The sequence below is a fragment of the Dufourea novaeangliae genome, unplaced genomic scaffold (assembly GCF_001272555.1).
Source record: "Dufourea novaeangliae isolate 0120121106 unplaced genomic scaffold, ASM127255v1 scaffold99, whole genome shotgun sequence".
Classification (NCBI taxonomy): Eukaryota; Metazoa; Arthropoda; class Insecta; order Hymenoptera; family Halictidae; genus Dufourea; species Dufourea novaeangliae.
The window spans coordinates 1,316,370-1,330,853 of record NW_015373982.1 but is presented as its reverse complement, the minus strand read 5'-3'; the positions used below and the strand labels follow the sequence as shown (position 1 = coordinate 1,330,853).

The 14,484-nt window shown below is 44.5% G+C and overlaps 1 protein-coding gene across 1 annotated transcript in view; it reads right to left on the bottom strand.

Moving 5' to 3' along the window:
• Positions 1-14,484, bottom strand: part of LOC107187201 (E3 ubiquitin-protein ligase MYLIP) — a 70,208-nt gene that overhangs the window by 10,736 nt on the left and 44,988 nt on the right. The window contains exon 2 of the mRNA XM_015575227.1: positions 793-989. Coding sequence (XP_015430713.1) covers positions 793-989 — 197 coding nt within the window. The remainder of the gene's footprint in view (positions 1-792; positions 990-14,484) is intronic.

Genomic DNA, 14,484 nt, shown 5'->3' with positions numbered 1-14,484 from the left:
CTTTTGATATTGGAGGACTTTGACTTCTCCACTCCGTGACCATATCTCATCCAGAAACGATGGCCCTATTGTAAAGGCAACGCAACATCCAGCTGCTTACCATCTCTAACTTTCTCTTATCTGTTTCACGTATACCAGACTGCTGTATAACCCAAGATGGTCTTCTGCCACGAAAACCCTATGATTCCTTCGAGGACCAATCAGCGACTCGATCATCCGCCTTCGACTCCATTTAAAACACTTTTATCGCTTCTTTTTTGTATATCCTGGATACGAGAAACAGGATTTCCGACCCGATGCTTATTACGGGACACCCTGTGTATTCAGCGTTGATATTATGCGGCACAATCAGCACAGACCGTATTTCGATCCCGGCATGCAATTTCGTACGTGCTCGTTTGACGATCTGAAACGAGGGAAAGCTCTTTCAACGGAACCGTCGATCGATCGATCAAGCTGGCGGATTCTCAGCGCCTCGTGCGCGAGGACAGAGAGGATTCTTTTCAGGAAATCGATTTTCCAATTCGAAGTCAGGGACGGCCGCGATGAAATACTTCTCGTCTGTTTCGCAGCTCTTGCGAAACTCGCAGCGAAACGAGGAATCGATCTAACTATCGAACGCCAAAGGATTCTTCTGTTCACTTTCGAGCGATCGAACGATGGCAAAAAGTGATATCGTGGTTAAGTTATGCACGAACGGACGCGTATATAACCTATGAGTAACCGTGTTCCCAAGACCTTGAGCGACCCGAGGCGTGACGTTTCGACAATATGAAACGGGTTTTTTCTTACCTGGTGGCTTCCTGTAGCAACAGGTGAGGCGGCACCCAAAACTTAACCCTTAACGCGAACCTCAGAGGCGGCACACCGCCCCCAGTTTGCCTCTCTATGGGATTCCTCAGATTCAACCAGAGTTCCTCGCCTTTCGCGTTCTGATACTTTAAACCGAAGTAGTCGCACTCCTTGCTGATCCCCAGACAGTCGCACGCCTGCAAAACAAAACCATACATCCGTTATAGACGATCACAAGATCAGACTCTACATATGAAAAACAAACAATTGCTAGGAACGGTAAGATTCCGACCTTACCGACCGAACGATCGGTACAGTGACCTGCAAACGCACTTTCCGCTAGGGGAAAAAGTGGCGTAAGGGAAGGGTCTCCTACCACTTGGAATCAGAAATTACTGAAATTTATGGCAAATTAACATTCGATTTAAGATTTATTTCAGTATTGGAAATAAATTTACCAAGTGGTAGGAGGCCTTTCTCTTATACCACTTTTTCCCCTAGTGGAAGCAGAGTTTGCTCGTTAGGGTACATCGAGGAACGCAATGTTAATAACCCCACCTGTTAACAGATGTTCGAAGTCGACGCATATTTTGGTTCCGATAGGTATTAATATCTATATTCCTGACATGTGAATAAATCGTTGTTCGTTACTAACATTCTGTGCTCTGAATACTTCCAAAGCGCTTCCTCACGCATCCCCAGATAACCTAACATTTCTTACTTCGACGGCTGACATTTGGTCATCAGTTCCTCGCCAGAAACTCTGTAACGGCAAAGTTACGTAGTGCACGGTGTTGGTGGTTTTTCTCAGAGCGTGATATATCTCGTGCAATTAACCGTGCGCCGTTAGGTCACGCGAATCCGATTAATACGCTCGGAAACCACAGACTGATTCGCGGGAAAACAGCTGCGCGGTCGAGCGAACCGTGTAACAAATGGCTGGCAATAATTTGTGAAGTTAGCCCCCTGCTGGCACCCCCTACTGGACACAGACGCTAACAACTAACCAACCAACCATACGCGCAGAGTTCTCGAAACCGAGCTATACAGCACTGCGTACGTATTTTTTGTCTTCTTCGGTGCAGATACCATTTTCTCGTGTAATACGTGTATACTGTGCCCTCTGCATCGAGAAAGCTTTGTTCTGCCGTGGACACGTAATTTTCTAAATACATACGTTTCAATACTCTTTGCGACCAAGAACTTATGTATTCCTAGACAGTCGATCGATCGAATTGTTATAGTTTCTCTATTCTCCGTGAGTGGGCCTCGCTATTCTTCGTTCTCGTGAAAGAAGGAAAGTCGGTCACGTGTATGTTGCGAGAAGGAAAATTCACATCGAGAAGAATGGAATACGGATAGCGGAAGTGAGAGTCCCGTTGGTCCGGGTGTAATAAATCCTCTAGCGCAATGTCAGTCTAACCGCTTCTTGCTGGCGGGTAAGAGAACCCAAAACGTATAATCCAGCGAAAAGAATTATGTATCCATTTTCGGAGTTTCTGCGAACGGACGCGTCATATCCTTTGCCACGAAGGATTTCTCACACCGACCGTCTTACGGTGCCTCGAGAAAAAATCCTCGAGAGGGCGTGTCTGTACACATCCGACGAATCGTGGTTCAGTAATTCGCGAGGAATTGCAAGAGACGCGAGTCTGTTAGGTTACAGAAAGGATTCTGCAACGGCTCTCTGAGAAATTGCAGAAAAGAAAGCAAATTCTCGCGTCACGAGCAGAGCTTCTGTTTAACTCTTATGGTACGTTTCCACGTGACAGTAAATTGTGATTTTTACAGTCATGACGCTAAGTGTTACGATTTCTGTCGTCGTGAAAACTCGATGTAGCGTTGTGACATTGATTCACATTGTCATACAGTGGTAGAACAACAAAAGCCATGACTTTTACCGTCACGTGAAAACGTACAAAAAGATTTCCGCTTAAAGCGAAGAACTGATGCGTATCCCGACCTCGACGACCTTCGGCGCTTTTGTAATTTTTGCGACTCTGTCCGTGGGACAGAAAAAACAACGCGCAATATCCGATCGGGAATCAGGTCACACAGGTTTCGTTAATGTTTTCAAAGGCTCGTGGTATACATATATACACTGATGGGATGTAGAGATTATGCAACCGCGCACACGTACACACCTAACCTATACGTCCGTAGGTATTCTTCAATGATCAAAGGTAACGTCTTGAGTGAAAGTATAATAAAAAGACTCGATAGCCAGTAAAACTGGAGTATCTTAGGCTGTTGTCACGGACAGAAATTGTGACGGGCGATTAAAGTGTCTTCGTCGAGGCGCCAGAAACCCCAGGGGCTCAACCCGAGTCCCATTTTGACGTTAACGTGGCTCGCGACACGAGGTTTACCGGTGCAGCTGCTGCAGGCAGTATTTTTCCCGCTCTTTTCAACATCTACGCACGTAATTTCGGGCACGAAGAATTATACTAGAGGGGATACACGCGGAATCGAGACTCGTCTCCATGAAATATACAGTTTGCAAGGCAGTCTTCCATCGATGCCACTACGAGGTCTCCGGCCTCCGGGCTTTTCATGAATATTCAACCGATACGGGGAAACCGTTTTAAAAAATCGTCCACGCAATGCTTTCCGTGGACGGGATCCGTTCATAACGCGGAAACCGTGAACGTGCAAGTAGGAAAAAAAAAAAAGGAACGAGAGGTCGTTGGCTTCACTGAAGTACAATTCGTTTTGTATTCGCTGCGCCTACAAACGAAGATGATGATTATCCCGAGAAACTCGTTAATGAGGCGAGCAGCAGCTAGAATTTTCGCGTGTTTCCTAAACGAAACAATATGAATTTCGAGCTGCTCTACTTTAGCTTCTGGGCCGACGAAACTTTTCGCCGGTGAGAGAGGTAATCGGAGGAGTTTACCGTGTACACAGCTGCACACACATGCATACGGTGGTGGGCAAACGAGAACCACTGTTAAAATGGCTTCTACGCACCAGCCGTGGCGCGGTTGGCCCGCCAACACACAGAGGATTTTACACGCAGCGCGCACGCGAAATATTGCGTGCACCATAAACGAGGACACGGCCGTTTTGCCGAACGCGCGCGCCTCAGCGAAAACAACTCTGCCTTTCCTGCCGGGGGAAATTAATATCGCCTGCCCGGGGTCGAATTAAATAAACTCGTTAATCTGCCACGGAGCGTCGACGACAACAAACGACCACCGCGTTTGTGTGCGTTGTGTTGCCCCGACGAGTTTTCTGGACTTCTCGGCGCGACAGATTACGCGGGAGCGCGCGAAACAAGAGAAAAAAAAAATGACCAACGCTCGAGGTGAACCTAACCTTTTTACCTCGTGCCGCGAGAAACTAATTCCCCGCGACCGTTTCTGGATTTTCCTTCCAACCATCCCTCTTTATCTATCTCAACTACCTTCTTTTTTATTTAAACGGTACACCCGAAATTCCATTTCGTTTCAACTACGTTAACAAAGTTTTCTTTCGTGTCTTAAAGAAACGTGATTTCCAGAGGGGGTTTCCCGTCTCCCGTGGCCGTCGATACCCGGCCCACAACGGAAGTTACAACGAACAGAGGAGTGGGGGCAATTCTCCGTTTCGCGCGTCGGTGGACGTGTTCGAAATACCAGATATCCCCCCAGCCGAGAGAATACCCGCGCGATTTTCTTATTTACCGTCGCATCTCGTGAAATTTCAATCGAGCGACGCCTGGTTTTCCCTTTTGTCGTTGATAATGCGTCGACGGCACGGAATAACGCTGGAAATCAACGGTAACATGAATATTCTGCCTGAAGGGAAGTGACGTTTTCCTCGTAAAGGGTTTAAAGTGTTTCATTCGAACATCCCAGGAACGGTTGATTCGTTGGGTTTTAGCCTTGTTAGCGTCTCGCCGTTGTTCAGAAAGGGGATTTCGTGAACCGAAATTACCGCAGTCATTATTCTAGTAAAATGTGGTAATAACTGAAAAAATACACTTAATATCGATCATTTCGAAAACTAATGAAATTTGAATTTGGACAAGGATCAACCTGTGCTACCATTCTCTGAAAACCCATAAATAGTGTCAGGGCCACGCGTACATCTGGAACAACATAGCGAATAAATATCCCGGCTATTTTTACGAGCCAGAGATCTAAGAATTTTCAGTTTCCCGGCGAGTGTATCCATAGATGGCCACGAAGAACGGAGAACGTAATCCATCGAATGTGGAACCAGCCTGAAACAATTTCATTTTGCGGTCGGTTGGCTACACTCCAGACGGGCAGAGGGACGCGTGGAAAATTTCCGGGACGGTGGATTATATTTCCGAATCGTAGGGGGATCGCCGTTCAACGGCCGAGGCAATGGCGGCTTTAGACACTTCTATTCCTATGCAACGTATCGCGATCCACGGAGCAAATATTTAAAGAGTCGATCGTTATTGCAAGCACACACACACACAAACTCGAGGCGTCGAAGAAACGCGATAGGAATTGCAAATATGGCGGGCCCCAGCAGCGTCTGGTGCACTGGCCTCTGGGAAGGCCAGCTTTGTTTACTAAGCGTTAGCGATGGCGGCGATCTTGTAGGAAGAATCCTGTCCCTGCCTTTTCAGGGACGTCGAGGAAGTCTCGTCGCGTATACACGTACAATTTAATTCGCGCGTAAAAGCTGCGTTGAGTGTCAATAAAAGATTTAGGTTGTAAGGTTGTAGTTTTGTAAGTTGGTAGGAGTTTGAATGACGCAATAAGTTTCCCTCCCCCTTGTGCAATTCAGTTGTTCGGTGGTCGCCTTTGTAGAGAGAAGTGTTTGTATCATTTTATATAATAAAATTAGGATGTGAAATTTATCTCTGGAAAATTTTTTTTTTCACTGAAAATTTGTATTGATCGAATCTACGTATCAAATAACATGCAAAAATATCAATTTTGAGTTCAGGGATCCATCCATTGAAAAGTTATTAAGCAAAAAAGAGTTCGAAATTTTGACCTATTTCCTAACCTTTAATGTGATAGTTATGTCGCTTTCGGACTCTTTTTTTTTTTTTGTTCAAGGGTTCGCAAAACTGCATCCCACCTATGTGAATTCCAACGAATAAATCGTTCGATCTTGTAGCTGTAAACGGGTCATCTCTTTGTCAAGTATCGACAGACTCTGGACGACTGCAATCGTCGAATCGCAAACGATATTCGATCCACCGACAAAATTTCTACCAGAGGCTCCGACACGTTGCTTTTACGCGTACACACGCATACGAAGCGTATTGGCTGGCATTCGAGCGAACGCTTGCTCGGAACCTTCGACAGGATTTCGAGGCTTTACAAATACCAGCAGCTTTGAGGATTAACGCAACGTCCAACCCTCCGCCGATTCCGTCTGCACTAATTATCGTGCGCCCGATCGTGGCTCCACACCCAACGAAATCGAACTGTGCCGATCCCAATGGAATTGTTTCGAGGACTTTTACGGGGCACACAAAGCCTGTACAGAAAAATTTCCTCCGTAATGGAACGTGTACGTTTTCGCTGTTTTTTTTTTTTTTGTTTTTCCTGAAAGACGAATTTCGATCGAGTTTGTCCTCGCGTTGACCTAATTCCTACGACGTGATGTGTGGTCGCGAATCGGTAATACAAACCGTAGTCCACTAAAGTCTACTTTTAAAAAAAAAAAAATGACAACTTCTTCACTCCTACCGATGGTAAAAATTATTTCGTTCAAAGTCGTTTAGTTTTTAATATAATGTAAAAATGATGTTAATTAGAATTTGCAACACCACGTATTTTTACAGTAGCCGAATAAATCTCTGAAATTCACTGAGTGACTTAAACAAAAAATTTACCACTTTTCTGACGTGATTGTCACGTACTTTATCATGCTGGGTAGACAAGAACACTTCCACTGTTTATTTCGATATATTCTAAAAAGGATTCATACCCGTATGAATTGAATTAAATTAAATTAAGTGGACATCTCGTTCCGTTGCAAACACTGTAAGTCCATCGCACAGGAGAACTGACTGCAATATTGACCACCATTTCTATCCAAGCTAGCCACTGTTTCCCGTAGAATTCTTTCCAAACAGTTCCAAGGTTTTTGCACTACTGATTCGCTCACCTCTAGAGTTTCAAAGGTGTGACTCAATACACTCGGACTTTGGGTTCGAAATATGTGTATCTTCGTTCCACGGTATATTCGTCGAACGGTTCTCGTTCAATCGTCCCCGATTCTCTCGAAGGAATTCCACATCGCTCTTCACTCCCATCGTTCTACTCGTTTCCTTTTTGATCTGTCTCCGGTTCGTTCGTGAGTTTTTTTCCCCGAGCACTGTCAAGCCCCGGCGATGGACGACGGCTTAATGACCGTCGCATAATCTGGCCTCTTCAGGAACGACGAACGGCATATAACACGGGTGTTCGTCCCGAAACCCCTGACCACTTTGGCACGTAACCGCAATTTTTTCGAGCCTCGACGTCGGGCCTCGTGTGGCCGTCGCCTTTTGCCTCCCCCCGATCTCTTCCCCGCCAACATTCTACACTTTTCTACCATGTTTCCCGCTTTCATCCTTTTCTCGTTTCAGGCCGTCGTCTCTGTTCGCCGGCGGCTCGAGAGGGTCGTTAGAGAAGCCAGGACAAGAAGGTAAAAACCTGCCTTTTCTCCCATCCCATCCCACCCTCTGCAGGGGTGGACCCAAGCTTTTCCTCTTTTGTTTGAGAACAAAACCACTTAACCCGCGACTTTCCCCACGCGGTCGAGCCCTCTCTTTCTCCTCTTTTTACGAATTTTTGTTTTGTTTTTTTTTTCTGCGGTTGGCTTATCCGAAATAAGCTATTGCTGGTATAAGTAGCTGCGTCAAAGATATAGCGGTAGCCATAAACGTGGCCGACCCTTGAACCATTAGTGCTCGATCATCGGGAGTTTATTGTGTCCCATCGCACTCAAGTGAAATCCTTTTGGGATTATGGTTTTGAAATATTAAGCCTTGAGAAAATGTAAAAAAAGAAACAAACCGATTTTTTTGACCCGTCGCAGTAGGGAGACCCCTTAAACCGGAGGTGCTCTTATCGCGTAGCGGTATCTGTTCGAACTAGAATGCACGCAGGCGTTTCGCAGCTCGGAAAAACGTCCGGGGAATCTCGATCCCCCCTCTGGCTGCTGGCAAGTATTTCCACGATCGTTTGAACGCCACTTTGCACACGGATCACGAAGCACGAGGAATGGAGGGGGATGGAGAGAGATTTGTCGCCGGGCGTTTTAAAACTAAAACGTTTCCATCCTCGACCGGAATAGTTTCCAACCTCTACGGAGAAGGAAAATTCCATTTCCGACTTGTCGCTGATAAATAAAACGTCGAATTGTAAGGAACCGTCTCTACGGGACGAATCAGAAATTTGTACTCACGGACTATTCGGTTCGGTAATCGAGAGAGAGAGCTACCACTGAAAAAAAAAAAACTTGGAAAACAATTTTTCGTTGATCTTCTTCCACGATCCGATAAAAGAGAGATCGGCGGGGGATGCGTTGTGCGGAAGACGGAAAAACTTTTTCTGTTTTAGAAAGTTCCGGAAGTTCGTAGTCAACGTTCACGTCCACCAAACATCGAAATACTCTTTTCTCTCGGGGAAGTTCAGCCTTTTGTTCGAGGGAACAATCGACCGAGGAGCCTTTGATCGAGACACTCGGCTTGTCGGGTGGCGTTCGCGCTCAGCTTCCGACGAATCGGAGGGATTAATTAAGAAAACCTTTCAGTCTCGATGGAAAATATTGTTGTGTCGTTTGAAACCGCAAATGTGGCCACACGTTACAAATGAAATAACCTCCGACTTCGAGGGTCGATACGTGGATCGTGTGGTCGTTTCGCTGGAAACGAGAGTATTTAAAAAGAGAATCTGAGATGTGACATGTTAGAGAACAGATGTAATATATTTGACGTGTATATTATAGTAAATAGTTAATGCTGTATAATTGTACAATTGTGAATAAATACTGTTTTATGTTACGGTTAATAACATAACTTTATGTCGTGTGGTGGAACTCAGTTTAAAATTACAAATTTAAGTGGAATTATTGATTTAAAACTAAATTATCCTTGCCATTTAGTTACGGCGTAGCAAAATCTTCATGTTCGATTATTTTTTTTGTTTCAGCGACAGACAAGCCTCGAGGAGTCTGAATACTGTCGACGATCTCACCAGTGACAGGCATCTCGAGTGTCATAAAGGCACAATAATAAATGATTCCCTGTTCTTTCTTCGTTTTCTGGGTCGTTCGATTCGGTTGTGCTAGCGACGCTGAATACATCACAGTTTGAAATGACTAGACTGCGGATTTTATACATTTATAACCTGTAGTACACAGTGAAATAAAATAAACGACAAAACTTTCATCGAATGGAACGAGTTCTCTATTTTATTTTTAACCCAATAGGATACTTAAGGAAAGAAAGAATTTCCTACTTTTGAATCACTTTGTAAAGTCCGACTTTGCATAAAAATCCGCAGTCTAGAAATGACTCACTTCGTTGGTAAAGTGAAGAAAACGATAAGGTGATGCTAGAGGAGCCAGACTCGACCTTTTCTATAGCAGCTAGAGCCTAGCAACTAGAGAGAAAAGTCGAGGCGCGAAGGAAGATCGTGGCCGTGTGTTGGTTTATGCGAAGAAACAGCTACTCGACCAGAAATACGATAGTGCCTCGCACTCTTTGAGAATATTCGTCCCTTCTTTCTTTCGCTACTCCCCGGGGCATGTTCAATAAGTATCGACTTTGCATTTAGTGCATCGATACGGGCTTGTCTCTCTTGTCTCTGAAACCGAAACCACCAACAGACCTTCTAGCTGCTGCAACATGCTCGCTGTAATTTCACACGAAAGGAAGATTTTATTTCTGCGTGAGTCAGAGCATTATTGGGCCATTTACATTTCGCGGAACTGACGAGTATAATATTATTTTGCATAAAAATCCCCAGTCTAGTAATTACTAACGACGTACCAGTGACTTGTATTACACCGTCAATGCTATTGTCATCGTTAACAATTACGTCCTATTGCATAACATCCGTCATGTTACGTAATTATACGCTTAATTTTTCTGCCATTGATACCGTCTGCTTTGGATCCCTCCGGCCGAAGAGGTTGTTGCAGCGCATCGAATAAACTGTACATACCCGTGATAGTTGTTATAAAAATCTAAAAGAAGTCCAACGAATCGCCATTCTCGACAACGATACGAAAACATCGTGTTTTGACGATTCAGTTTGAAGTCGAGTCGTATATTTATTTTTTTCAGACAAGGCGATAAGATCGTTTAAATTTCGTTTACGATCCGACTCGCCGTTAATTAGGGCCTACAGGCGTATACGCGGGTACCGACCGGTTAATTAGACTCATTTCCATCGGGTCCTTGTATACAGGATACAACAAAAACTGGCTGGACATAACCATCCAATTCACTTTGAGTCTGAAATAATTTGATAATGAAGTATTTTGTTATTTTTGTACTTCAAATTTGGCAAAAGAAATAATACCTACGTAAAAAGATTGTATTTTAAGAAATCATTATTATCGAACGTTAACCAGTAGAGATTCCTACGCCGGAAAATTGACCTTTGGAGAGACAGTATTCCTGGATGACGATCGACGTTTCATTTATCGCAGAGGGTCCTGTATCCGCGGAATTTGAAACGAACGAGTCTCCGAAGGAAACTCTCTCTTCTGCTGCGATAAGGTTCCGCTTCTACGGATTTTCCAAGGGAGAAAAATGTCGGTTCGGTTGGCCCCCTCCCCCTCGACGCGGACGACTCTATATTTTGAAATTTCCCCTCTCCCCGAGTTCGTACAATTCGCTAGGAGAAAGGGGGGAAAGTTTTTCACCTCGACTGGCAAGTTTCGGGCGAGCGCTTGTCGACAATGAACGCTGGTAGAGAGAGAACATTGTACTTTGTTCCTTCGCCTCGAGACAAACTTTCCATTCGTGTGGGACATTACCATACGTAATGTATGCGATCGAAGGCTTTCGTGAAGCCGCGACTTGGAAAAAAAAAAAATGAATCGTAGGACTTTCTCGCGCGGGGGACTTTCTACGAAACATTTTAACCGCTGGGAACAAGAGGATAACGAACGAAAGGAAAAACGAGCCAACCCCTTCGCGTGGCTATTCTTCTTTCCCTTCGAAGATTACTCAATCGACTCCTGGAAATGAGGGGTTGCTAGGATGATTTGAAATAACTTTTTCCTTTAAGAAAATGTTATCCAAAATTTTTAAAAACTCATCCCAAAATTTTGTTTACAGAAGATTATTGTATCGTTAATTGTATCATTAAACTTTTGTTTCTAACATTTTTTTTTCTATCTCTTGTACTTTAAGAGTTACACGCGAAAAAGTTGAAGTGTCCATTTGACTTTGAGGTTAGTTTTCACTCTCTTAAAGGGCCCTTGTTAAACTCGAGTCACTTAGAATTGGCGATGAAACGAACGATAATGTTGCGAGAGGGTATTTTAATTTCTTACGTAATTATATTATCACCTCGAAATTTGAGTTCTTTAGGCAAGGTTTTCCCTCTTTGCACGCTCGAATTCCTCTCATATATATGTCGAGGTCAGCGCCACCTTGGTTGGTTTTCTGGGCCAACGAGCTAACAGGGCGCGATATTTCATCCCAGAAAAAGTTTCTTCTTAAGTGTGCCGCGGTTTCGAATGCAGTCCGTACCTCGTGCAGCCGAAGGAAAGAAAAAGTCCCGTGGAAAAAACCTCGGTTGGTTTCTCACTCGTAGGAGCGATTTTTGGTCCAGTTTCAGGATTTCCAAGGCGTCGCATGGTACACCTCGAGAGTGCACTCGACCTGGCGTTTCTCAGTCATCGACATAAGATCATATACGCGTCTAATTCGGACGAAATTTCCTTGCTTTACCTCGTGAGACGTTTCAGCATTTAAGACGCAATTTTTACAAAAAATAAAGGGACACTCCCCCATTTCAAAGAAAACAATATCGACGTTCCGTTCGTCGGTATAAATCGATCCCCCACCAAATGTTTCCATTCCCAGAGACTGCTCCTTTCCTTTTGCGTGAATCCTCTCGTAGTTGGCGGGAATGCGCTTTTATCAAAGTATTCCTCGAGAGCCGCGCGTTTCCAGCGTCGCCGGGTCTCCGAAGAATATAGAGGGGCATTTTGTTCCACGGCACTGCAAAACGACGGAAAATCTCTCGACGAGCGCTAACCAGAGAGACAAGGTCTGCGTTTCTAATTTTCAACCAGGCCAGTTTAGAACCAAAGAGAAGAGTTCGCGTGCTCGTGGAGTTTCGCTCATTTATCGAAATGAGAATGAAAGAAGGCGAAAACGAATCGTCCTTTCGAGTCTCAGGGACGTGCGAGCACTTATCCTGTAGAACAAAATTTGTACACTCCAGATCCTTTCTTTTTTTGGTGAAAATTATCGAATGAGATTGTAGCGATCGTTTGCTGGACAATTTCCGAAAGCACTCGCGGACATTTCACGAAAAGACACGGGAGTCCAGTTACCCCGTTAACGTTTCCTCGTTTCCGGAGCTTTACGATCCATAAAGGTACCGGAACGTGGATCAATCGTGGCCTGCTGTCTGACAAACGTGCCCCGCGGAACGATTTAAATATTTTATCCCGCAGCTTACCGACTGTCTCCTACTGCGGCCCGTTTCCCTCCTGGGACAAGACCACGGTGTGTCGCAGGTAATATTAAATTACGAACGATCGCCGGCACGCGAGTTGCGTTGCATTCGTAAAAAGGGAAACAGCGCATCTGCTTTCTATAGAACGAAGAACATCATCGTTCCTACTTTATCTACTCCTATTGTCTTTTGAACATAGACGAATAACGATCCATGTTACTTTTTGAAAAATCAATAAGAAATATTTATATTTGCATAAATATTCGCAGTCTGGTTATCACAATGAGGTAACTTAGTTCTAGTTTTCTTTCTTCTTTATTTTATAATTTTATAATTTTGTAATCTCATTTCCCGTCCTGTATATTAATACCAAAGTGTTTATTCTCCGTTAAATGAATAAATAATAATAACAACACTTACTTCGGCCAAGTGACTCGAGGTTTAATGACTGTTCTCGAATATCGGTAAGTACGTTCGTATGTATGGAAGGCGGCACTTTCGGGCAAGAGAGTGAGGGCGATCGTAAAGCCAACGGGTATCGAGAAAGTCCGTGTTTCGAAACGGCCACGTCGACGGACGCCAATAAGATGTAAATCGACGGGATAAGAAGACGAAGGAGAAGAGAAAAAAAAAAGTGATCGAGAGTTCACAGGAACGAGAATAGGAAGGAAGAGGGACCGTTCTGAAACATTCATTCGAGCTCGAACGGTACGGAATCTCCGCCTGGCTGTGCCGTATTCCGTCTTCCTGGACGGTCCATCGGTACACGTCCGATCGTATTTTCACCGTGAAACTTCTGTATTCTAGACGGGGCACGTTACTCACGGTTTTATTGTCCGTGAATTACGAGACACAACGCCGAGTCCAACGATTGCGAAATCGGTCGGAATTCGACGTTCGGTAATCTTATCACCATTAAGCCGTCAATGGTGATAATTTCGGCCTTTGGTGGTTCTTTCGAGGATAACCCCTCGAAGTCCAAATTTCCATTCTCCTCGGTCCCGATACGCTTCGGGAGGAGACGGTTAATCGATTCGATAAGACCTTAAGTTATTTTGACCCCGGGTTGACGGTAAGAGGATTCGTTTGCATTTGCATAATCTCTTAGTGGATCCTGCGTATCAAAGAGGGAAGGTCAGAAGTGTTGTGAACGTATTTTGTTGCGTACCGACGAGAAGAAGGCGTCAGGATTCCAGGCCAAAACACCATCGAAAAATTCTCCCCCAATTCACCACGAGAAGGTAAATATCGATGAATTATTATTTTCCGCTTTATTCCTCGCTTTAATCGCGTGTCCAACCCCCAGAACGGTCGAATAATGGAAGGCTGAGGTTGTTCCACGAGGGCAGAGACTGTACGCAAAGATTAATGCGCGCGTTTCGGGACGGGGCATTAATTACCCCGTCTAATCACTCTGGTAATTGCGCAACGATCCACGAACCATTCCCCCTGTGACATTCTGCGTAGTCACGGCAGAAAGGACCAAATCGTTTACCAACAAAATGGTGGTTCGATAAGCATGGTCGTGTCTGCCAGTGAAAGATCAGTGTATGGTAAATCCTTGATAACTGTTCACAAAAAGCTTTACGTTCGTGCTCACCAAGAGCTCCAAGTTAACTGCTCGCGAGAAGATTTAGGCTAAATGCTCGCATGTTATCACCACTATTAGACGGATATTTCTTGGGACCATTCAGGCGGTTGAAAGCTAGCACGAGATTTATGAAGATCAGAAATCGTGTCCGTTCATTTTAAATGCTCGCAGGCGGTCCCGAGTTTCGAGCTCTTAGCAAGGTTTAAGTATACCAGCTTACGCACGACGAAAGTATTTAATCTGCAAATGTGGGACGAAAGATTAAATGAGTTATATAATGAACAATGTATTGCCACGACAGCATGTGGATCTCGATAACTCGCTCGTGTACTATGAACGAACGCCGATCAATCGGTAGAATTTCACAAATGACAATGAATTTCGGAAATATCGAGATAATACGTGGATTTCGACAGATAATATTTGAATACCGAACGACAGTAATTTTAGAGGCATTCGTCGTGGTCTCGATCACGACGAATCTGTCCATTA